This window comes from Zosterops lateralis, assembly GCF_965231275.1.
Source record: "Zosterops lateralis genome assembly, chromosome: 1".
NCBI lineage: Eukaryota > Metazoa > Chordata > Aves > Passeriformes > Zosteropidae > Zosterops > Zosterops lateralis.
The window spans coordinates 136,298,190-136,324,815 of record NC_139762.1 but is presented as its reverse complement, the minus strand read 5'-3'; the positions used below and the strand labels follow the sequence as shown (position 1 = coordinate 136,324,815).

Below are 26,626 nucleotides of genomic sequence, written 5' to 3'. Positions count from 1 at the left end.
TGAGTGAGCTAGAGAAGGGGAATGAGCTGCAAAAGAAGCCCTGAGGAATTTTACATTTCTGGGGTTTATACGTGGCTACTTAATGCACACAAAATTAATACAAGGCAGACAAAATACACATTCCAGCTTAACACCTGATGGACACAGTCTGCAGAAATTGGAACTTAGCACCCAGGGAAAAATAGAGAGAGAGCACAAACCCAAGTGAACTCATATAGGTCCCCTCTGAACCAGCAAACAGCCCTCAAAGTGAGCTCTGAACTTCATAAAAGGGAGTTTTTACAATAAAGCCCAATCATGAAAACACCTGCAGAACTTCATTTCACTAAGGCTTTTATCTACTAAAGTGTTTATGGCTGCCAATTCACTCAACAACAACATTCTGTATCAATAAATCACTTTGTTTAAGGAGTTCCTGATGAACAGGGAACTGGATCCTAATGGGAATCTCAAGTGCTAAGTTCTATCCCAGAAGGAGGAGGCTGCTGGGTCAGAGAGTTTTAAGGAGTATCAACCATAATACACCAGATAGCTCTGATTACACATCATTAAACTTCACATAGATTAAGAATTTGCTGCAACAGTAGAAGTTTTATTCTCTTTCCCATCTGAGAAGGTCAAAGTTAATGCAGATAAGCTCAGTATCATTTATCTTCTGGCAGCATCCTGAATCACTAAGAATTGGGATGCAACATACTCCTTCCTAAATTGCATTTCAGGGATGATTTTCTGCTGGATTCAGGGGGGAAAAAATCCTCCTTGATTACTTTCTCATATTTCTGATTATCTTGCAAGAGATTAATATGCAGTGCTTACATGGTTCCCTGCCCATGGCAGGGAGGTTAGAATCGATCATCGTTGAGATCCCTTCCAAGTCAAAGCATTCTGTTATTCTATGACTTTATAAAACAGTTATATGAACTCAAAATAGTATGTTCATTATGTGACATCTATTCACTCTTCATGAACAGATGGCTTTCCTCCACCAGAACTATATATCCTGTTATTCTCATGTCCTCTCTCCAGCAAATACCTGACTCAAGGATCACAAAAATACTGACAACAGCCAGTTTAGTAATACAAAAATAACAGTAATGAGAAAATTACCATTACAAGTAAAGCATTGTTCCAACTTTATGCCAGTATGTTCAAAACAAGTTATTTTAAATCAATTACTACTGAGTACAAGGGGAACAGAGAACTAATACCTCATCATTAATTCACACCAAATCAGCTAATTTGTGTATTTTTAGAATTTACTTTCTGTAACTTTTACTTCCTATACTTGCACTTTCATTCCACTAGCTAGGGAAAAAAAATATAGAAAATTGTAATACAACTCTCCATCATTATCAGGCCTTTTCTGACTCCTGACTGTTTAATTCTTTATTGATTCTTTTTTTAATCATATCCAAAATGAAACTGATTCTTTGCCTGCAGAGGACAAAGGTGGAAAGAAACACATGAATTTGCTCAGCAGCCTGATAAAGACTATCCTGTCTCAGAGACAATGCTCTCTGTAGGAGCAAACCTTTCCTTTACCTTGACAGATGCAATTCAAAATGGGGCTGGGTGTGAAATCAAAATATTGAAACTGTCAAATATAATCACTCTTCTGGCACATCATGCAAAATTGAACCTTTATTTTATAGACAAGAAAGGTGGTTTATTACTTTAGCAGACCAAAGTCTCAGAGATGACTCAGGCTGGCACTGAGGAAGGCAGAGCCTGAGGTGGAGGATGAGCACAAACCATAGAGACCAAGCCCAGGGTCCCCCATGGGGAGGAGTTTGCACCTGGGAGAGGACAATTGTGCTGTGGAGCACTGGAGAGGTTACAGGCAGGATTCTGCTCCTGGCTCTCCTGGAACAAGCACTATAAAAGGAGGATATTTGCTTCTTAAGCTCCTGAACTGATGCTTTCTGCTAGTTCACTGCTCTTCCAGTGGCACAGGAACCCAAGTTCCCATATTCTCATTTCTTTAGCTCGTTTTTTCTTTCTATATTTCCACTTTATTAGACTGTGATCCTAAAATGCCTCCCCTTTCCAGTCTAAGAATTCCCAGTTTTGTCTTCTCCATCCCTGGCCAGAATCTCTGTGTGTAAATCTGAAATGACTGAATGTGTTATATGAACTTTGAAATTTATTTCCTTAGATCAGTTTTTCATGATCTCCAATCTAGCTACTGATTCTTGAATTCCACAGGCTCAACAAAGATTACAAACACCTCCTCAACACCAAATATGACCATCTGCATCATTATTTCCAGAACTATTTAATCTTTATTTTCAACATTTCGAGTTGGAAGGGCATATTACTGCTTCTTTATCTTGTGCATGCTATTAATCTTTTCTAAAACTGCTTCTGGAAAGTCAAGTTTTGTCTCCCTCAAGTTATATAATTTATTTCTTTATTATGTTCTGTACATTATTCAAGACCTTTGACAATAATTAGATTTGCTTTAAATGCTAGGAGAACAACACTGGGTTTGGAAACTTGACAGATTTATTTCTGAACTGAAGAAAGGGAAAATGTTTAAAAAACAATGAAATACCTGTGCAACAGTGAAGGATGATTATTAAGAAAAAAAATAAATCCCAGCCAAGCAGCAGAATTATATTTGCCATTATTATAATGCCATTGCCATTATACGTATTTAGATCAAATTATTTTTAACCCCTGCAGGTTATTATTTCTGTGCAAGAGTGTAACTTCTGTGTAAATGTATTAAAAACCACACTTAGCAGTGAATAAGTTCAATTTGTATGATATCTGAACCAGATTTGAAAACTGGTGAATTACCAAGTGATCAGCTCTCAGCATGTTTGTTCTTCAGTGGATTCAGAAAAGCATCTTCGATTCATTGTCAGTTTTTAATGCAACATATTTGCAACCAAGGAATTGTAATTGCACACTTCTCATGGAATCAGTGGTGTTGATAATCAATATGGAACTACAATAAAACATGCAACACACCCTGAGGTACCTGTAAGGCATCACTAATGGGCTTGCCAGGCACTGACACAACTTTTGGGAGCCTAAATCAAAACTAGACTCCCTTCTGTCTGACCATTCAAGGGGTTCATCAGAGTAAAAGGGGTAAATAGAAAATTACAACTTGTTCCTCAGATTTGGTGTATATTCTTTGGGCACCAAGTTCTACTGAAATAACTTCTTATTTGTTGCATGCAGGACTGTGACTAAATCAGTATTTAATAGGACCTGACATGCAGGGAAGATAACAAGGCTAAAACTTTCACCAAATTCCAGTACAGAAATGGGAATGCAAAATCTGTTCTTCTTCCAAGCAAGAACTGAGACCTCAGCACACATTAAATTTCTAAAGGTACCCAAGCACAGGCACTGGGGGATCTTCTTCCACACCTTAGAGATGGCAAAAAAATATATTCTATCTTCTTCAGTTTTACTTTGCATTCCACCTGAAATCACTTGAACTGAAGTACAGCACAGAAGACTCCATTGGCTTAAATCCTCTACTGTGAGGAATAGAATCTCATGTCCACAGAGTAATTCCTACAATTTCTGCCATTTCTATTTAAACAATTCCACAGTACTCCACATCTAAATAAGGAGATTTTTTTTCTGTTAAAAATCTAGTCTAATGTTTTATTTCTGTAATTTCTGTATATGTTTCTCTTCGAATTCAAAGTAAGATATTTTGCCAGAAAAGAGGGCACAAAAAAACCTTAAACCAAACCCAAATTTTCTTTCAACAGTATTGAGATACAGACGTATCTCTGGGAATTAAAAAAAAAAAAGTTAAAACCCTAATAATTTTTGATCTAAGAGATCAGACATCCACCACAAGCACCACCATTATTTTAAAGTGACAAATTTACTTACACTTCATAAATTAACCATCAAGTCATGAAACTCTAATTATTTTTTAATTACTATAGGACAGTAAAAGAAAACTCTGAACTGAAAAAGCAGCTTCTGGTTTTCTAATATTCTTTCAGCATTCCTCAAATAAAGGATAGAAAAGGTAAGGAAAAACACAAGAAAAAACTCAAAAGCCTTCAGTGTGAAAATATATTGGTGAATATATATACACACATCTGTCTTTACATCTATCTATACTTTTATATATAGAGAGAGAGAGATAGATATAGATATATAACAGTCTGCAAAAGAGTGAGGCACCAATTTCTGACATGGGTCAAACCCAGATTAAAGGAAATTGCAGGAAGGGGAATTGTATTAAAGGGAATTGAACATTATTGAACCAATAAATGAAGATATAACTTTGATTTTAAGATCTGATAATGATGAAAATTCTCCCTTAAGATACTCAAAACCAGTGAGGTATCTTTGCTAGGGAAGAGAAAACCCAGGAAAGAGCAAGAATGGTACAAGGGAAAGAATCTCCAGATTTTCTGGATCTAGGCAAAAGGCAAGGCAGATTTCATATCCAGTCAACAATGTCAAAAAAGCCACCTTTAAAAGAGATAAGGAAGAGGTCAAAGAAACTGAATGTAATGTTGGAACTATTTTTTACCTAGGAAATAAAAAAATTAAAAACCATCAAACAAAACAAACCCTTTTTAAAGTGACAGATCTGACAAAGTAAGGGTCAGAAGTCATCAGGCTGGACCCCAGAAGGGCCAGTTTTGCTTGGACACCACATTCCCTTGCTCATTGTCATTTCAGGGAGAACTTCCAGCACCTACACAAGTCACTCATCAGCTGCTCGGTGGGGACCCTTCCTACCCCTTTCATCATCCAGGACTGAGTCCCATCAGAGGCAGAGATAAATGCCTGCACTTCTAAAAGTCCTCTTCAAAGACATGGGAGCAGAGAGAAACAGCAGCTTAAAAGGAGTCATGTCTTAGGAAACTCAGTCCTTAAGAGAAACAGTACACTTAATACTGGGATTCTGTTCTTTGTGAAGTTACTGTGTTCTTTACAGTCAACATAACAACTTGTCTCAGGTGCAGATAAAACCTCAGAATCTTTTATTTTTTTTAAACAAACAAACCAAAACAAACCAAAACAAACCAAAAACAAACAAACAAACAAACAAAACAAAAAAAAAAAAAAAAAAAAAAAAAAAAAAAAAAAAAAAAAAAAAAAAAACAAACAAACAAAAAAAAATAAATAAAAAAAAAACCAGGAAGTATTTGGTCAAAATCCTTCCCTCTGAGAAATTTTAGCAAACAAGCACTTCATTCTGTACAGCCCTGCAGCAGATTGCACCTGTGCTAGGTGACCCTGTTTGAGTAGGGCCATTGGCACTCCCTGACCTCAAAAGGTGCACTCCAACCTGAAAGACCCTGACTGATGCTGTCACAACTCATTGCATTGGTATTTTTGACAGAGCATTCACATCCAAACCAAAATGGTCTTAAAATTCCTGAGTATTTAAATTACATCTACTGTCATTAATGATAGATGAAGAAAAAGCTTTGAATGGCTCAAGCTGTCAGGACCATATGTTTTATACTTCAATATGTGGCAATAAAATTTAATGTCATTTTAAACAAGTGCATTTTTGCTGCAGATTTTATTAGACAATTACCCTCCATGAGCTTCCACAAGGCTCTTACAGTGAGCCATTCATAAACTGGCTTCACACTGCAAGAAAGCCCAGAACTGTGTCAACAGCATGAGCACTTCGTTCAGTTTCTGTGTCTGCTTCATTATCCTGAAATAGCCAGGTCTAGAATTTAACACACACTGCAAAGAAAAATCTGAAAAAAAAACCCCAGACTGAATACTTTTAGTAGGTCAACTGAAATTCTTTTAGAATCAGGTATATGACTAACTTCCATTGAAACTTTTTCTAGTTCCTCCAACAATAATAAAACCAGTAATTATGACTTATTCAATACTTTCTGTACACTTGAGATACATGAGAAAACATTTGCTGCTACATCCTAAATTACTATTTTCCTCTTTTCCATAATTTTGCATTATCCCTTAATCTTTTGTAATTCCTGCAGCAGTAAGTGTTCAAACATAAGTGCTGATCAGAATCACTTTGTGTCAGGGAGAAAACACACACAGGGAAAAGGCATCCCACTACCAATGGATCTATGATCAAAATGAAGATGTAAAACTGCTGAGAAGAACAAAAACTATAGTAAAAAATCATAGCCAACAAAATAGAAAAGTCAACAGAACAGGAAAAGTTCTTCAGTAAGTGTTCAGCTACAAATTCTAAGCAGCAAATGAGTATAATTTGCTACATAAAATTAAAGTTTAAATGCCTCAAAAGCTTGAAAAATTATCACAGCATGTGAATGCTGTTTTACTCAATCCATATTTAATTTCAGATTTCCAACAGGGCTCAGGTATTTCCAGGACTGGAAATACCTGACCACTGGAAGAAATTATTTGTCCTGAACAATGTTGCAATTTCCTACATGACTGCAAGTCATCATTTACATTTCAGATCACCACTGCTGATGTATTTAAAATAAAAATTTCTGGAAACCTTGAAGATGCTCTCCAATGCCCAGCTCTGGCCTCACTGTATTTACATCTCAGCTCTGCCAGGGCAGTGAATTCAGCAGCCACAGCAAACCCAGAGCAGCAGATTGTGCTCCTGCTCCTGGCACTCTCCTGCCCACAGCCAGAATATTGCTCCTCATTTGGTCTCTCAGGCTCCACATCACACCTTACACCTCTTTAATAACATATAACCCACAGAATATGGGGAAAAAAAACACGAGAGGGACTTCGTTATCCCAGGTCACCCTGTCAAGATGAAATAACCAAAGATCCCAAAAAATGAGCAAAATGCCAGACATCAATTTGGTTCCTGTTCAGACATTCCAAGTGAAGAATACAAGAAAATCTAGAAAGCTCAACGAGTCAGGAATTTTAGCATCCAATACCTCATGGAGGAGAATGAGGGCTCTACAAGGCCTATTGAACTGGCTTCACAGTGACAAAACATCAGTTTTGGATCGCACAAAGCTCTGCAAACTTCATTTTAAATTTAAAGGCAGATGTACTGTCAAAAAGATATAAATCCTGTCCATCTACTTAGTGCAGAATAATCCTTCATCTTATCCTTCATGCTAAAGAAGAATTAAAATTGCTGAAAGCCAATGACAGTCTTCCAAATTTTTATTTGTTTGTTTGTTTCATATTGAAAAAGAGGCTTCTGCTCAAAGTTATACACAGGAAAAAAACAATGGCAAATGAAACACAGCCCTGCACAGCCCTTGAGGATGTATGTAATTCCCAGGCCTCCATTATTTAATTCTTTTCAAAATTTCTAGCTTTGTAGCAAACTTCCATTCCCAGGCATGAAATTGCAGTCCTTGTAAATATCTGCTGAGGAAGCAAGGGAAGAAAATGAAATTGTTCTAACCAGTTCTAGTGCATTATTCTTGGACTTCGAAGCAATTGAATGCATCACCCTTTGTGCTTCAGAGTCAGCACTGAATAAACATCTCTTACTTCTTTTAAGCTTGCCTTGTGCTAAACTTATGTGCTGATCTACATCAGGACAGAATTGATATTAAAATGAGAAAGCTCAGTGTTTAAAGGTTGTGATGCTTTAAGAGTTTTTTCTCTTACATCTCAAAAAGAAGAAAAAGGTGAAGTGACTGCTGGCTGCACCTTGGGGTGAACTCTGCCACAGAGATGGGCTGAGTGTACAACAGTGGTTGAGCATGCATCTGTGTCTGAGAATTTCCTTTCCTTCCCTTTCCTGATCTGATGTTCTCCCACATTGTTGCTTCTTTCCAGGCACATTTTGCACCTCACCATAACTGCACTCCCATTTCTCCCTGCTCTCTTCCTTCCCCACTGACAGCCCCATTCCAGCTCTGCCCATGGAATGAGCCCCCTGGCAGTGCTCACCAGGTCGCTGCTCTGCCATCTCAGTCATGGAACTGGAGTCAATCAAGCAATTAAATTTGAGACTTCCCAGCCCCTGGAAACGTGGCAGTCCTCCTCTAATACACCTACAGGAAATTAAACAACGTTATCATCAGCCTATGAGTAACTTTTTAATTCAAGCTGCTGCACCAGCAGATGCCAGGTAGCTGCATCTGCACCAATATAGCACCTGGCCCAGGTACCAATACAGCACAGCACTAGGCTCACTCTTCTGTTTATTAGAGGCTTATTTCAAATTGGCTTTGCAGCTCTTCAGGATATGGCCTGTTTCCCTCTATCTCTGCTCTTAGTAATATCTGCTAATAAACAACATGACTAATATTTGATAATAAACAGTAGTAGAAGCCTGCATGGACCAAAACCTGTGTCTCAAGAGCAATGATATTGTTTCATATCAAACATTTGGAGGACAAATCTGATAACCTTTTAGTTATCACTGAAAGTTATGATTTCAATGATTTTTTTTTTTATTCACACTGAGGGACAAAACACAGAATTTACCTGCCAGTTACTCTTACCCTGTAAAGCATTTTCTCACTAATTCTGCCAATTAATTCCACTTAGGATCTGAAACTTAAATGGAGGAAGAGGAGGGGATGTGTTAAAAATAGCAGCAAGAAAAAAAAAAAAAAAAAAGAGAGAGAAAAAAGGAGAAAAAAAAGCCAATTAGTAGGAATTGCCACAGTAACCTTTGTCAGTATAAATTTAAGGTATAAGGCTCCAAGATAGTTACTATGGCGACCATGGGCACTTGCAAGGTACCTCTAATGAGAAATGCAGTATCTGTCACACAAGAAAGTAGATGCAGCAGCAGCCCAACAGGCTATTTAAAGATACTTTTTCTCCTCTGCCACTTTTTTTCAAAGAGCAGCAGGAAAATAACCTACTACTCAAGTAGCTTTAATCTGTGGAGTTTTTTTCATTTTTTTTATTCTTTCCCCACTCCTTCAGCCACTGAACTGTTGAGATCTCAGTGTAAGATTTATCCAAATTGGGCAGGTTAGATTTTCAAACATTACCCACACTTTGCCTACTCTTTGGAAAATAAATTTAACTCACAAGTCATCCAAAATCTCAACAGAGGGAAAAGTTTTTACCTAGAAAAATTATACAGACACAGGTTTACAGTAAGAAAACAAAAAAGAAAAAGATGTTTGTGAAAAATCTTGCACCAATTCTCTTATGTGGTAATACAATGTGCAGCTGTTATCATTTAAAAACCGTATTTTACTAGATGGAAACTATCCCAGATGTATGTTTGGTATTTTCTCCAAATATGCACAGACAAGGACCCAAGAGTGAACAACCTAAGAAAATAAGGTTTCTCCTTTTTCTACACAAAATCCAATTAATTTCCAGTGTTTACAAACCAAGTCTGTTTCAAACCTGGCCTGTCACTGCCACCACAAGCACCCTCATTAAGGACGAGCTTGGATTAACTCATACAGCATTCATAAAATGACACAGTTCCCACCAGGACCTTAAATAACAAATTTATTTTCACAGGACTGTGAAAAAAATAATAAAGCGTGTGCTGTTGCAACTCCTTGGTACCTGTCAGATGCTGCTGCTAGCTCTGGGCTCCCCAGCACAGGAGTGACCACCTGTGCACCGGAAGGAGAGGCAGATTTAAATGTGATATAAGGAAAGCAGCTTTTATGATGAGGGTGGTTCGGGCACAGGTTGCCCAGAGAAGCTGTGGATGCCCTATCCTGGAAGTGTTCAAGATTGGATGGGGCTTGGAGCCACCTGAGATAGTGGAAGGTGTCTCTGCCCATGGCAGGGACTGGAAATGGATGATGCTGAAGGTCTCTCCCAACCCAAACCATTCAATGTTTCTACGATTTCAAACTACACATTGAACAGAAAGGTTTGTTCAACAGCATCCCCAGCCTCAAACCTGGGCACCATCACCCTTCCCAAAGCCTGGGCCAGCTGTCAGTGGTAATTCAGCTGTGCTGGGACCACAAGAATAGCCCTGGTTCACACACAGGGTCAGTCACTGCTCCTTCCCTCACTGTTAACACAGATAGACTTCACTGCAGCTTTCCACTCGTGGTTTTTCTTGATCAACTCTGGTTTTGTTCATACCAAACTGAATCTTCGTGCAGTGAAAGAATCCTATTCATGCCTCTTCTTAATTATCAATAAATTACTAAACTGCAATTTTTACCTTCCTCAGGGCTAAAGAGGCGGCTTCTTTCCTTTTAAACACTGCAAATTAAATACTAAAAATCTTTCTTTAAGTAATGCATCTAAGCCCAAAGCACTCAGGAAAACACGCCGTGAAGGCTAGCTCAATGGTAGCTTGTGATTTAAATAGGCTAAATGTGGGTTTGGCAACTTTGCAGCCAAGTTTTTGCATTGATATTAGCAGGTGTTAGATCTCCTTGAAGCTGCAAAAGCTCTGCCAACTCATCAGGAGATGCACAACTCATTAACTCCATTTTGATATAAAAGATAGGGCTGGGAAGCTTCCCTGATGAAGTAACCCTGGAAGGAAACTTTAGTGGTGAGTATAATTTACATATTTGCCCCTCACTTGTCAAAGGAAAAAGTTTCAGCTGAGATAATCCCATGGCTGGGATTTTGCCACACATTTCACAGCCAACTATTAACAGAATTAATATTCTGCCACGTCTTCTGCAGACTTGACATATATTTCAGGTTCAACTTCTTTTTAAAAATAAAGACAATGAATAAATACTTAAGGAAAAATACTCCTGTCCTAGTAAACTGTTAGATCAGGAGTTAGCTAGAGAGAAAAATTTCCTCATGCAAGCAATGAGTCAGTAAATTCTTTCCAGAAGCAGCTTTGCTTCTGGAGACTTATACAGATAAGAAGAAAAACACAAAACATTTTAATTCTATGAAAAGCACACTAAACCACTGGCTCAAATCTATTCTGCTACACTGAGTTTATCTAGTTGCAAAAAAATACCTGAATTTATCCAGATTGTAACTGTTTTTGTTATGTATTGTATAACTCTTTCAGATGACTCAAATTAAAGCAAAGGCTGTTCTCCTGCTTGTCCACTGCCTCCCCCTCTCAGTTAAAGCACAGAGCTAAAACCACCTGCTTGGTATCAGCACAATTCAAGGGAAAGAAGACTCTGAAGAGGAAAATAAGCAACAGGGGAGAGGAGAAATAGAGTATTTGAAGCACCCAGAAGAGCACCTGCCATGGGTGAGGAAAATCTCAATTCCATCCTAAAATACGCTACTATAAATAGCCTCCAACCAGCTCCTCTCGTCAGCAGTGCAAATCCTGCAACCACTGCACGTGTGGGAACACTCCAGAAACCTGCAGTTTAGGAGTCAGGAAAAAAAATCTGTGGACAGTCGCAAAACCTTCACCAAGAAGTAAATAATTCAGTTTGTGAAGACAAGAATCAATGAACCAGTTTCAAATATAACCACCCTAACAACAGTTACACCAACCAGCAGAGCTTTATCCTGTAATTGGGTGGGGGAAAAAAAATATAGTACCAATCATCTTGGACTATTAAACTTGAAATTTTTTTTATACTTTATTCTTCTATTTCACAATGTGTGCTTGCTTTTATTTTCTCCTTTTTCCCCTCAAGTGTAACATTGGATTCCTCTCTCATATCAGGTTCCCTTTTGCAAATATTTTTCTCCTAGCACTTCCTTTCAACTTAAATAGTTTTCGAGTATCATCTTCTCATTTGGTGAGATCATTCCAAATAAGTGAAAACATCCTGCCCTGTGCTGATACAAAACATTCTGCTCAAAAAGATGCTTGTTTAGTATTCAACCACTGCTGAGCCATAGGTAGTATTTTCACAGATTTATTAAAACCTGGATCTAATTCCTAAGAGGTAAAAGGTAGCCCTGAGCTCATCATCCACTATTTAAAGCTCAGATTCTTTTCCACTCTGTTCATCACTTTGGATTTATTAGCACTGAAATTTAGCAGACAATTCATCATCTTGTCCTCTGTAACTGCTCACATCAGCTCCTTCCTTTACACTCCTGCACCAGAGACCTTCCCAGCCCCCTGCTCACTCCTCTTCCAACACAGTTCCAAAGTGAGCACTTCAGGGTCCAGCCCACATTCCAGAGGGGCTCCAATGACGACCTCAGCTCTAAAAGTTATTACTCCCTTTCTAAGCTAATTAATAATTTTCCCTTCCTATCCCAGAGCAGCTTGGTTTCTCTGTCAGCTTCTGGTGGGGAACTCTTTCCCATGTCAAGAATTACATTAATTAGACCCTCCTCACCCAGAAACTTGTTCATTCCTGAACAGAACTTCAGTGGATTTATGAGCTACAGCTTCCCTGCGTAAAGCCCTGTTTACTCCTCCCTAGTTCAGCACATTTATTCCATGCAGCTGTACACACAAATCTGAAATAAACATGTAATTAACCTTCTTCAGCACAAATCGCCCTCTTTCCTAAGGGTACTCGTTTATTATTTGACATATCAAATCTAGAATGTTTCCATGATGTCGGGATCTTTCACAGCCTGAGAGCACTATATGGGATAAGGAGTAATTTGGTAAGTGTATCTGTGGAGGTTTTACACACACCTCCTGCACTAGGCAGAAATCAAGGTGCTGCACAATCCACACTGAGAGTTGCTCTCCCACCAAGGGCCAGGAAATCAAACGGTTCCCAGTGATCTCATCTCAGAATTGTCAATTATACTTCAAAAATACAAAGCTAGAGCAGAATTCTTCACTGTTATGAAAACATATTGGAAAGAGTGTGCACTTTTGAAAACCTTAAATATGGCAATGCTCTCACTGGGGAGGATTCAGCCACTGGAAGAGTGAGCTGAAGTGAAGGGAGAAAGAGGTTAAAGAAGAAAGATTACAGATTTAACATCCCCCCATTCCCTGTCAAAATTAGACACTTTTATAGGGCAAATCACAAATTGCATTCAAACTTAGCAGAATACTGGTTTGTTTTTTTAATTCATGACCTATAAATCTATTATTCCAAAGAAGGCTTCAACTTTTTGCCTGAGATCCCAGTTATTATGGTGGCATTGGTGAGGGGGGAAGAAAACCAAACTTCCAAATCAGCATCTGGAGACATGTTTGTAACTGCAAAATGAAAATGTCAAAAAGGTTGGCTTCATACACTATAGCATTTACTTAACATCTTTCAGTGATCTTTTCAAATCACTGTTGTTTTAGCTTTGTTTCCAGTTAATGAGGGCAGAATTAAATGGAAGTCAAGAGCAAGGAAGAAATTCAAGTTGATGAAGCACCAATTTTAAATGAGCGTTCTCTTCGAAGGAAACACTCACAAACCAGCTATTTTAATTATACTTTTGATCATCTAAAACAAATGAATAGAAATTGGATATTATAATATCCAACTTCGGGAAATCTCTGCTCTACCATCCTGATCTTTTCCAGAACATCAGAGAGCAGGCAGAGAGCCAAATCTGGGCAACATCCGAGTGCAACTTTCATAAATCCTTTGTCTTGAGTGGCTGCCAGTTACGTCTGCCTTAATGGCCAATCTTCTCTCATCCCATTAACGCAGCCACCGTGTCACCACGGCCACAAAACAGCCAAGTGCTCCCAAATCCAGCGACTGTTATGGTCTGAATTAATCTATTTATCCACAGATATCGATCAAACCAGGTGTGACCCAAAGACCTACACCCAAAAGCTCAGTCTCTTACTGGCAGCATAAACAAAAATGACCTGAAATGTGTTAGAGAGCTTTTCTACACACACAAAAAAAGATCATGCTTAATTGGGAAATGTACAAAAACTATTCAGTTACCTTCACCTCTTTGTCCTGAAATCCCTAAAGGGTCTAGGCAGCATTCAGATACCCTTCACTCCTTATGCCCAAGTGTCCAAATATCAGAACAATTCATTAGGCAAATGAACTCCACAGAGTTTTTTCATCTGTTAGATGAACATACAAGGCACCAGGTTTAGGTGACAGGGAGCAGAAAAAGTGTTGCAGCTAACTGAACCTATGGAGGAGGACTGTGCAAATTCATTGCTCACAGAAACACACTACTTAAGGTAAGACATGAGTCTGGAGGTCAAAGCCTTACCAAACAGCAGAAAAAAACAAGAGAAAAATGCTAAGGAAAAAAATTTGTCCTCCAGAGAAGGGTAAAAAACCTCCAAGACAGATTAGGACAAATTTTGGAAAGACAGAAAGTCTTGGATGATGAAAGAAAGCGACAGAGGAACCAGTTCCTATGGACACATGTCCATAACACTGCTGGCTTTGGGAAGAACAAGCAACTTTACCAGTGAGTAGGCAGATTTTCACATCAGGGAATAGTGTAGGTTGGGAGGTCCCTCTGGAGGTATCACTCAAACCTGTAAGTTGGCCATGAAACCCCACATTCACAGCACCAGGCAAGTAAATGATTCTTTGCATTGCTGCTCCCACCCAGGCTCAGAGCTCAGGGCAGCTCCCACTGCCTGCCCTACCCTGGGGACTGCTGCATCCCACTGGGGAATGAAGAACTCTGAAACAACCTCTGCAACAGCAATCTCTGCAGCCTGCCTTGAACTGACCCTGCAAGGCAAGTCTAACAGAAATCTGGGCTGTGCCAAATGTGCTGGAATTGCACAAATGCAGAGTCCCTCACTTGTCTGAGCTCCTGTGGAGGGCACCTCTTCCTGCCTCATGGTTGCCTGCCATCATTTCACTCAGGACTCCTAGGGTTCTAATATAGATTTGATGAAGAGAGATAGCCCACAGAATATCTCAGGTGTGCTGACCAAAGAGCAGCCTTGAGACAACACAGAAATTTTGATTAAGTATCCATCTCAAAGAAATACAGACAAACGTGGGGAGGAAAAACAATGTTGATTAATACAACTTTCCTTTCTCCTTCACTGTTGAAAAACTCTACTGGAAAAGGACAAACTCCAAAGTTCCATGGAATCTTTTCTTCCTGTAAATGTTGGTGTTTTTGTATTTCCTTCTAGCAGGGAGATTAATTCACGGTGAAAGGTTGATATTGTTCACCTCCATCCCCCACTTTTTTCCATCACCTGTCAACGCTGAAACATGATTTTCTAAAACCACAGTCTGAATTTACTGGTTTGAATATGTGTGAATTAAGGGCAAGCACAAGTCATTTCAACTCTGACTTCCTTCAGGAAGAGGTATTTTTTCCTGTTTATCTTGTTGCTCCATTCTTATCTAACAAAAGAAACAATTATTATTTTTCTTACATTCTTACTTTTTCTTCCACATACTTTGCACAAAAATGAAAATCCAATTTAAAAGTATTAGCACTTCAGTCAATTTTTTTTAACAGGCCTGCACTTTGTCAGATGCTTCCACAACTGTGCCTATTTATTTCAATAAATAATTTTTTTTCAAGTATTGAAGAAATTAAGGAAGGAAAAAAGTCTAGTTTTTCTATGAGGAAAAAAAAAATTAAAAAATAATTCCTAAATCTGAATCCTGAAATCAATTACTCTGACTTTTTTCAAGAGAGAGCTTTTGAACCCTGCAAGTCCTACAACCTGTAATCTACTTAGGATTTAAGAGGAAAATTAAGATGACTGGTCTGGATTTTTGAGTGATTTATAGCTCATTTTAAAACTGGAACAGCAAACTTGTGCTTCATCTGTGTGATATTTTGTATAAGGGCCAAACCATCCAGCCACATTTATGTTGTACCCTATTAAACTTAATAAATCCTGTCAGACAAACTTGGCCTGTGCTCACAAAGCTCTGCTTTCCCCAGCAGCATACACAGAATATTATAAATAGTGCAAATTGGGTCTTCTGAGGTCAAAGCAATGCTCAGAGAGGTCAGCAAAGCTGCCATGCAGGGCAGATCCAGTGAGTTAGTCACCTCTGATTTAGGAAAAGGCAACTGAAGAAGTAGGAAGAGAAAAAGAATCTTATGAAAAGTCATGTAATACCAAAAAAAGCTGCCTACCTACCAAGTGCAGTATCCCAGGAGTGATATAATCACTCCATACACTGAGTTTTGGGGAAGGGAGGGAAGGGAAGAGGAAAACAACCCCCCTTTTCTCAGACAAGTCTTAGAAAGCCAACGCAAAGGAAGCTCTTCACACCAGCAGCTGGAGAAGGAAAGTTCACCCGAGCTCAAATACATATTTTTTGACAGAAAAAAATGCTAAATTCAAATGCAAATCATAGGAAATAGATTGTCTGCACATTCCCTATGCAAATACATCCTAACTATTCAGAAGAAAAAGATGATATTGCATTAGGGACAGGACAGGGACAGGAACAGGAATATACTGCTGTAATATCTACAAGGGCAGTTGTTTTCATCATGAATTACAGAGATAGAACACTGGAAAAGGTCTTCCAGTTGGGAAGTGTGGCAATTGCGGGCAGATCTTTGGCAATTCCACAGAGGATGCCTCAATACCAGCCTTTGTGAAGGTCTTTGCCTCCACTTCTCTGTGAGGGAGACAGGCTGATGATGCCTGAGGCCTTGAAATCTCTTCATTTCTAGATGCATTCACAGACACCTCAAAGTTCATTTTTTATTCCTAGGTTCACTTCCCTTAACCTTTACAGGAGAGCCCTCCTCTGCCCCCACCTCATACAGTGCATTCATAATGCCTTTAAATTTTACTGCTCTTGTCAAACCAAAGTCAAAGGCTTTTATTTTCACTGGTCACCTGCACCTTCTACCATTTGATCTCCTCTTTGTCCAGTATGTGTGACCAGAACTGAACATCAAAATTCTCTCCTATCATTCCCTCTTTCTATTTTCCTCTCCTGTTCTCAGATCACATTTGGGTTTTGCAGTGCAGCCACACTGAGGACTCCCAGCCCCTGGGATCACCCACGGAGCCTTTGCACCCTACAAAGGAACCAGGACCATGAACAAGCTTGGAAAGGACCTCAAAAGAGCATCTGGTTTTCATGGGATGCAAACAGATTCCTTGAGTACTTCAGCTACAAAACAGTCCAAAACTGAAATTTCTCTTTATTACTTCTTCTACTGCTTTTCCTTTTTCATTATTGTTTATTATTTTAGCTTTCTATAGTTTTTGCAGAATCCTCCTGTAACATCTCCAGTTTTTGCAAAGTGCTTTGAAATAAATATGAACATCACACTGTTTCATACTATGGATCTGACCAGGGCTGGATGTATCACCCTTTCCTACCCAAGTAATTCCTTTACAATCTTTTTAGTTGAAAATAACTAATTTTTCATTCAAAATTATGTATTATCTATGTTCAAAGATTGACTTGGGTATTAGTAGAAAAGCCTTTAAAAAAATAAAAGTGTATTTAAAAACTGTCAAATAAGAGACAAAGTGAAAACAATTGCCCTGACAACAAAGGGCGATTTTCATGTTTTAGTTAGTATAGTTTGACTTGAAGGTATCTCAGAAATACCCAGCTGGCCATAGATTTAACGTGAAGACCAAGGGCAACTGCTGTGAAGTTTTATTTTCTCTTGACAGCAGGCAAAGCCTTAATCATAGCAGCTTTGTCTTTAAAACATAAACTGTAACAGCAATGTATGGAAAAAAATCATTAATCTCCCATACAGACAACATGCCCTGTCATAAACAGACACACAAATTAAACACTGACTTGGCAGCTGGGAGAAATAACAATCATCATTTACTTACACATGGACAATAAATCTAATGGGAGAACTTTTGGTTCAAAATGGGGCAGAATTTTTAATTCTCATTCCCTTTGAAAGAGGACTTATTTCAAAGTGTTTTCAAAATGTGCACTGTCAACTAATACTGCAGAAATTGCAGTGTGCCACTGCACAGACTTCACAGCTCAATTAATAAATGCATTTACATCAAATAATTAAACAGCAGAAATGGCCCTCATAATTAGTATGCACACAAAGGACTTCTAAAAAATTCTTTAGTTTCCATGGATGAAAGAAACACCAGGCTATATGATGAAAGGTATAAAAATGAAAATAATAATTTGGGTTTTTTAATTATTCTTGTCTCAATAGAATGCAACAGAAAAAAAAATCAAACTGGGTGAAGTCAAAGCACACAGAAGTTCACTTAGCAAAATCAAGCAAAATAACCTATAATTCTGCTGATTATTACAAAAAGAGCCAAAAGTTTCTGTAGAGTATATGTGTAAGCAAACACACTCATTTAACCCTGTAACCCCGCTAAGGGACTTCCAGAAAGGAAGCCTGAACTTGAGCGTTGACTTTGCTACTGCAGTATTTCTTCAGCTTATTTTAATTAGGTAACTCCCAATTAAAAAAAAAAAAAAAAAAAGCCAAAATTCCATCACGTTCTTTCACATCAGCATCCCCCTGGGTCACTAGCATGTGTGAACTGCAAGTTTTGCACAAAAGCCTCTCCGATTTGAATTACCAACAAAACTATTTCTTCATTTACCATGTCCCGGGCAAGCTTTAATCCCTGTGGTCCTCACACCAAGGCAAGAAGAAGCTGAAAATGTGAGTGTGCAGAGCCCAGCTGGGGAGTGTCACAGGTGGGGAAGACTCCAGCAGCTGAGCCATGCTGTCCCCCAGGGACAGAGGGGAGCACTGACACCCTCAGACCCTCCCCACCATCAATCCTCCCCTCGGGCACAGCGTGCACAGGATGGGAATGGGAAGGCAAGGCAGGGTGTGTGGTACCAAATGAGATATCCTGGGGCACAGAACGAGATAACATCTATTACCATCAATTATGAAGTGATTTGCAGCATAAATGAGGGCTGTCGTGAAATTTAATTTTAATGGTTTGATGATCAAGTAAGGAACGCAATAATTACCGTACCCAAGGTTTTTCAATAAATTCTGATCACTGTTAGTGGCAACGCTTTTTGTATTCACAGACATTAATACAATTCCCTCCAAGAGCTGTCTGCTACGTTTTTCCATGTCAGAACAACCTGTTGATTACCTTGTTGCTTGGACAAACAAGCTCAGATTTCCAACTGATTACATCCAAAACACTTGTGCATTGCTCATTGCAAAAGTCCTTTAACACTGCAGCTGCCTGCTTCAAGAAACAGCTGTTTTTCTTCTTCAACAAACTGGAGACTCAGCTAGTCCAGAAAAAAAATCTCTGGAGGCTGAACTTTCCAATAGCAGACATGAGAGAATTTGCTTTCCCTCATCATCACATGTTATATGTTCAACTGGAGAGGTGAACAAAACAAGCAATATTTTAAATTAAAAGATATTGCCAGTGAGCATCACTCACTGCGGCCAGAACTTCTGTAGAGCAACTTGGCTGACATCTTTTCATCAAGACACCAGATCTCCAGTGCTTTTCCCTGTGGATATTGAATTTTAAAAAAGCTCCTGCAGATGTAAAGCAGCAAAAATTAAAGTTGCAATCTAGCTTTGCAATGAAACCCTAAAATTATTTTCATGAGTTCAACAAACTACCATCCACAACTCTTGCTTCTCCTCTTTTCTTCAACTAACATCACAGGAGAGGGAGGACAAATCTCCTGTCTTTTCCTTCTCTACTCCAAAGGAATCTTGGTTCTCTTGTCTCCCCACCATCTTGTGGGAATAAAAGACCTCAGACTAAAACATGTCACTAATTGTGCCACAAAGGAATACAAAGGAACATTTCAAGTCATGTGGAAACCAGAGATGGGAATGTGAAGTCGTTAATTAACATCTTGGGACATAGGGGGAAAAAAAAGGTTGATCCTTTCATTTGTTTGTCTGCAAAACAAGGAATGATGAAAGACAGAAAGATGAGTGAACAAAATAATCACTGAGCCCAAATTATCACTTCTGACTATAAAATGACAGGGAGCACAATTGTTTCTCTATGCTAAAATAAAGGGAAAAAAGAGTGTCACTTGTCAGAAACACTGCTTATATATATCTCCGAGAACAGCTACAATGCACACAGTAACTATCCCAATTATTGGCTTAAAAGTACAGCAAATTGTAAGTTTAAGCTTTTCTGAAAGCTAAAACTATGATTTTCACTAGTAAGCAGAATAATCTTACTGTAGAAAAAAAGCATCTATTTTCCAGTTAGTCTTTTAATAGCCTAAAGGATGTCTCTTTTCCTAAGTTTTTCCTGACACATGAAGTGTTATTGTAGCAGCTATTATTGCCCTGTCTCTAAGTTAATTGAAGCAAACTGCCTTTCAGACCTTAAAATAAAAATATTGTGCAGTACTCTACACATTTGATCCATTTTACATGAATACAAATAAGATAGAGAACAGGACAGGGTTGGAATGCACTAAATAATGTGGATACTACAGAATGAACCCCAGGGACTGCCCTTCATGGGCTCAGAAAGATTTGGAAGCGCCAGCACTGATCTGCTGACAATCCCAGACTTTTTTTGGCATTTCTGTTTCCATCTCCTCACCCTCTCCATTGCCAGCACCATGGTCAATGGTACAGCTTTGTTATAAATCAAATATATTGCAGAGAGTGTTCTAATAAGTGCAGCACCCAGGAACTTCCATCAGCATTCCTTGTTTTCCATGGGAGCAAAGCAAGAACCCTCTGTAAATTTCCTCTCAGGAGGGAAAAACTTACATTCTACAGTGAGCACTCTGTAATATAGAGAAGCAACACACTAAAACTTCGAAGTTTTTTTTACTTTCTAAACATCCAAAGTGGGAAGCAAAAGAGGCCAGACTAAGCAGGATGCAGCATTATCCTCCTTTGCGAGTCTGGAGGCAGAGAATATGAAAACAAAGAAAACACTTACAGTCCCCAGCAATAACAACGGGCATGAAGAAAACAATTTCCTGCTACCTCCACTCTGTCAGGATGGGAGATTTCAAAGTGAGGGTGATGAATGGAGAGAGAGTAAATTACAAAAGGAAGAGAAAGTGACCAAAGCTGGCAAAAAATAGAAATTTAAATAAAAGTAGAAGGAGGCAAACATTAAGAATGAGGGCAGCATCCAAAAGGTACTGGGAAGAGGAAAGAAAACCTGAACCTGATTGAAAAGCCTGTCTTTAAATATTAATCAGGTATTAATAACAATCAATACCCAAAGGAAAAAAATTCCCAAAAGGAGACTCTGAAAAAGGGATGTGTTGAAAAGCTTTGCATATTTGAGTTGAAAACCTTGGTTCAAAAGCAGATTCCAAGAAATGCTTGAACTGTATTAAAAAGCAAAGATGTGGAGCCATTGCTTAAAAAGGGGAAAGACTCCTCTTTTTTTTTTTTTTTTTTCCCTCCAAAGAGCAACAAAGGTCTTTTTCTAGGAGCAGGAAGCTAATTTTAAAGCCCAGTGTATGTTTTCACCTGCTTTTCTGTAGTAGATCTACTGGAATAAAAATTAAAACTCAGGGCAACATAGGAGCCATATAAACAGTCTTAAAATTAAAAGCACTTACCTTCAAGAAATAGATAATAAATGAGTTTAGAACCAATAGAAAACTGTGCAATTTCTAACCAACATGAAAAACGTATTTTGCAATAAGAATAAAAATAACTTTAAAGGTTTAAATACCTGCAACCCATATACAATCTACCTGGATAAATGACTGTTTCAAAAGACTTATTGAAAGGGTTTATATCCATTAAAATATAATGATTTAAGGATATTTAAATTTAAATCCACAGGAAAATAAAATTCAATCAAAGGGATGCAAAGAAATTTTACACCTGATTTGTAGCTTGATTTCTACCTGTTATATATTGTCCCAAAAACTGGGAATGAAAAATTTCAAGGGGTTTGAAATCTATAAAAAAAATACAAAAAACCCCAAGAGGCATAAAAATAAAATTACAAAACAATATGGATAAGAACAAGACCATTTTGGTGACTGTTTAGACTGTTTTTTTAAAAAGAAAAAAGCCAATTCTTTCCAAATAAAAGGAAGAAGCACTGTATGTATGTTCCTGATGTTTTTGTCCATTGCTTGGTAAAGTAAAATTCAACCTGAGTTTGAGTCAACCCATTTCCTTCCACTTGGCTGTGCTTTGGGAGTCACCAAGGCAAAAAGCATTCCAAATTCACTATTTTACCTATTCTATAATTCTCCTTGACAGCTGCATTCCTTGCAATTAACGTGGTTTGACTTTGAACTAAATATCCATCCAGGGATTTGGGGACATGAAAACATCTCTCTTTAACCGAGTCTCTCAATTGCAGGGTCTAAAGTCCAGCACAGCTCTCTCAGAGAAGAGAGCAGTGCAGGGAGCCCCTGACCCAAAACCAAGATTATTCCCTTTTTCACATTATCACCTTTTCTAGGATGGAATTGGAATTCAGATGCAATGATCATCTGAAGGAGATTAACAAGGCAGCCCTGGGTGACAGCCAGCAGCAGGAATCCGAGGCATACGTATAATGGCAAATAATGGTTAATAATGAGCTGTGCATCACCCTGGCAGGGCTGTAAGAATCAATATCCAAAACAGCCTGCTTTATTGGAAATATTTTTTCCCACAGAGATTGGAATTGCTTTTGCTTCAATTCTCTTTTTCTTTCCTGGAGTTTTCTTGGTAGGAAAAGTGAGGAAATGGCTGGGGAACCACGTAAAGAAAATTTAAAACTGGGAAAGGATAACAAACTATCAGGTTTACATTCATAGCACATGGAAATTACATCAAAACACTCTACAAAAGTTAAATGAGGAGTACACTTCAGTACCAACTGCTTTGTATTTCATTATTTTCAGGACTACTACACGCAGAGCCAAAATAAATTTACTTGAGACATCGCTAAAACTTAGCAATGCATCTTCAAGAAGGCAAAACTTTTATATCCTCCGACACATGTACAGCATTTAAAAAGAAAAACAGGCACCTAAATTCCATCAGTTATGTACAGAAAAATACTGGGGCTAAATTTGGCCCCTTCCAGCAGTGCCAGCACTCACCGCTGGCACTCCCCGGCATGCAGAATTAAATCCTCATTGTTCCTGGCACTGATGGTCAGCTCGTGCTCCGTGGAATTGAAGACATCAAGAAGGAGGTGACACTGCCGGGTGCTATGCAGGTGGAGGGGGAAAAAGCATAATTTCAGTGTGTGTCTATCAAAATTAGTGTTTATACACTGATATAGACATAAATGCAAAGAATACATACATTCACAGACAAGTTTTATCTCCTCCTCCAATTGTAAGAATATCCTCATTCTTACTAAAACAACATTTTTAAAAATTAGATTTTTATTTTCTTTGCTAGAAGTAAACAGAAAGGTACATCCTAAAGAGAAGCAGTCCCATGACCATTCTGACCTGCACATTATCAAGGCCTGTCTATATTCTCCCTTTGCAGCTTTTACATTCACTTCTGTGGGGAAAGCCACAGACATTTTTCAGTTCTTTGAGCCTTCACATTAGAAAAAAAAAAAAAAAAAAAAAAAAAAAAAAAAAAAAAAAAAAAAAAAACACAACACAACCACCACACAATGAAATTAGTTGTATTATTTCAAATTACCTTGGCATTATCTCTTTAAGACACAAATTTGCAAGCAAAAATTTAAATTGGTGTAAGTTCATTGTAAAGGAGAAATTTCACTGTAAGGGAGAAATTCCATTTCCATGGCTTGTCTACAGACCAAAACAAGCTGGCAACCAGAGCACTTAACCTTGACAACTTCTCTGAGAGGGAGAACTCTCCTCCCTCTGTAAGACAGGCAAACACAGGCACTTCTCACAGAAAAAATTAGTACTTGTCAGATACTATCCTTCAAATCCAAATTTCCCCAGATGCATTTGATAGAAATACACCAACTGCATTTCTGGTAATAAGAAAATAACATTGACAAAGTTGCAGAATAGAAACCTTACTACAAAATAAACTTCTTAATTATAATTAAATTTTATAATATTCATCCATCTTACATAATTATGTTAATAATAATAATAATTTAATAATTTAGTTAGTATTTAATATAATTAAGTGATAATGCTTTCAATACTTATTTTATTCTAATTAGTATTCTGGAAAATGTTATTCTAATTTCCAACCTTTTCTTCCTCGTGAGAATAAGCAGCAATAGCAGCATTGGTGATAAAAATATAATACCCATGAAAATTTATTGGAACCAGGTACCAAAATGCCAAATCCAATCAGAGAGCTGAAATAACACTTTACTAATCTATCTAAAATTAAAAACTTCCCAAGGGGCCACTGAACAACCCAGAAATATCCCCAAAAGGGAAGGAAGAGGAATATGGGTGAGGTGAGAGTTGTCAGAGTCATCCTTCAATGTGCACAATCAAGCCACATTTCTGTGTCTGGGGCATCCAAGAATATTTATAGTTATAATAGTTATAGTTATATTTAGTTATTATAATAGTTTTATTATATAGTTATTAAATAGTTATATTTAGTTTATTCTAATAGTTATATTTACTGCACAGTAGTTTACAATTGGACTGAAATTCCATTCCAAAGGCAATCAAACTCAGAGGTCCAAGAGTTTAAGAACTGTTCTACTTTGGAAATAAGTTCTCTGGTCCATAATACAACTCTGTTCTGAAAATCAAAGATGTCCCTTCCAGAGCACACATGGGAGGACAAGTTTTGCCAACCCTTGGGGTGGGAACACTCTCAGGACAAGCCCAGGACGTCGAGGTTTAGTTCCCCAAGTGACAATAATGTCCCCTGCAGCCAGGCACTGCCAGACCAGCAAGTACTGCTGGGATCAGGACTAAGTCTCTTAGCAAAAATAAAAAGCAAAAGTGGGGGTAGAGGCTTTTTTAATATATATTTTAAGAGATTTCTCTCTCTCAGTAAAACCCCAGTGACTACTGAATACAGAGGGGGATGCAGGAAGGCAGCTGAGTGCCTGAAGCAAACATGTCAAAACTCAGGGATTTAGAACAAATAAGGAGATGTGGCTTTTGTTAGAAACCTCTCCCTTAGAACTCACAGGAAAGAAATAACTGGAAGGGCAGTACTTAAGTCAGTTACCAGAAAGGAATGGAAAAGAAAAGGGGGAGAAACTTTTATCAGCTTCTACCTCATCACTGGGAGAGTGGGACCTGTGAAGTCTCAGACAACTTCTGCATCTCCAGCAGATAAAAGGTGATGGTGTGGAAGAGCAGCTTCCAGTGTAGATTAGTTTTAAAAACTTAATATGGAAGGAATTTGTTAATTCTGCCACAGCAGACCCAAACATTTAAGCTTCCTGCAATATCTTCTGGCAGCAGAGCCAAAGTCTTGCAAATAAAACAATTCACGCCACAAAGGACCTACACAAGCAGCTGCCCTTCAGGACTAAACAACATCACTGATATTAAAAATTCCCAAATATGAATTCTCGAAAATTATTCATCACCATGACATTTATTTCCTCCTCTTCCAACACTACACAAGATAGACATGTAGGAGAAACAATTCTTTCCTTGTAATTTTTTGTTAATTCTCAAGGGAAATCTTTTAAGAAAAAAAAAATTTGAAGCTACAGAATTATTACAGTACCTTGAAAACTTAGAAGAATAAGATATTAGTGTGAAAGAATTGAAAGTAACATTAAGACTGTAGAAAAAGGTAGCACTAGATCTCCAGAATACATACAGGTCAGGATCAAAGAGACTATTACAGCAACGAAAACCAAACACAATTAAAGGTCAATTTATTATTATTAAAACAGGAAGCTTCAAACAGAAGCTGCATCCAAGTAAGGAAACCAAGAAAGCATAAGATCTGGAAAATCAGATGTAATGCCAAAAAAAGTCTAAAAAACAAAACAAAACCAATAATAATAATAATTAAAAAAAAAAAAAAAAAGAGAGAGAGAGAGAGGGAAAAAGAAGAAATCCTGAAGCTGTCAAAGAACAGCTGAATTTGCTGAAGACCTGAGAACTAGCAGGATTTTTTTTTTGTTTTTTCTTTAACATTGTGCAGTCAGTAAGAGTGTGTAGAACTCATGATACTGAGTTATGAAAGTCCCAGGAAAATAAAGAATAAACAAGAAAGCCAGATAGTTAATATTCATTTTCCCTCCAGCAGAACCTATAGAAGGTCATCCTCTGAAAGTCAGGAATTAAAGAACCTATTTATGCAAGACAAGAATTAAAGAACTTATTTATTAAATAACCTATTTATTTATGTCAGTAAAGGAGTAAAGGAGATTTGAGAGGCAAATCATGTTCATGCAAGTGCGATAAAGGAACTCCAGTAAGATTTTGCTGAACTCCTATATTTAAGTGCAGTCAGAAATGGGTTTCTTAAACCAAGAAATATGTTTCTTTACCAGAAAGTTTCAAACATCAAATTGTTTTAAGGATTTTAAGGCAATCGACCAAATCTTAGACCACTAGTGCTGACCTCAACACTATGTAAATCAGGTTTTTTTTAAAGTCTGCCAACTTACAAAAAAAACTTAAAACACTGAAAAGAATAAATGGATTTAAAGTTGATTCCATTATATACCATAATGGCCTACTGACATATTTGGCAGAGAAACACCAGTCATAAGGCACAGATTTCTGGAACTGGGAAAGACTTACCCACATATAGACAAATTATTATCCCCTCTCCAAACTACCCACCACCTTTTAATGGTTTACACCATTAAATATTTAATTGGTTGAGGAGGGTAGATTTTGAGTCCTCTAAGTTTAGTTAAGTAGATGTTAATTACCATTTATCCTAGAGAAGGCAGAGAACACCACACCCCACATTTCACCCACTCTGATGGGTCACCAGTGACTTCCCATCCTTTATTAGGGGTCATTTCATTGTCACCAGCTCCTTTTGAAGGTTTGGGTTGAACACATCCAGAATCAGTCAAGTTTTCATTTGGGTGGGGTGGGTTTGTGGTTGAGGATGGTATCAAACACAACATGAAACCATCATCAGCTGTGCTGGACCATGCACAGGCAGCAAGATACAG

At 38.0% G+C, this 26,626-nt stretch overlaps 1 protein-coding gene and 1 long non-coding RNA gene across 4 annotated transcripts in view; one reads left to right on the top strand and one right to left on the bottom strand.

Annotated features, from left to right (window-relative positions):
- Positions 1-26,626, bottom strand: part of TRAPPC9 (trafficking protein particle complex subunit 9) — a 457,546-nt gene that overhangs the window by 271,024 nt on the left and 159,896 nt on the right. For all 3 annotated transcript variants that reach the window (XM_083859528.1, XM_083859527.1, XM_083859529.1), the window contains one exon: positions 22,656-22,766. In XM_083859528.1, the coding sequence (XP_083715654.1) occupies positions 22,656-22,766 (111 nt within the window). The remainder of the gene's footprint in view (positions 1-22,655; positions 22,767-26,626) is intronic.
- The window catches only part of LOC310908495, a 199,142-nt gene continuing 177,281 nt past the window's right edge, over positions 4,766-26,626 (top strand). The window contains exon 1 of the long non-coding RNA XR_014589863.1: positions 4,766-5,137. This is a non-coding gene — a long non-coding RNA (uncharacterized lncRNA). The remainder of the gene's footprint in view (positions 5,138-26,626) is intronic.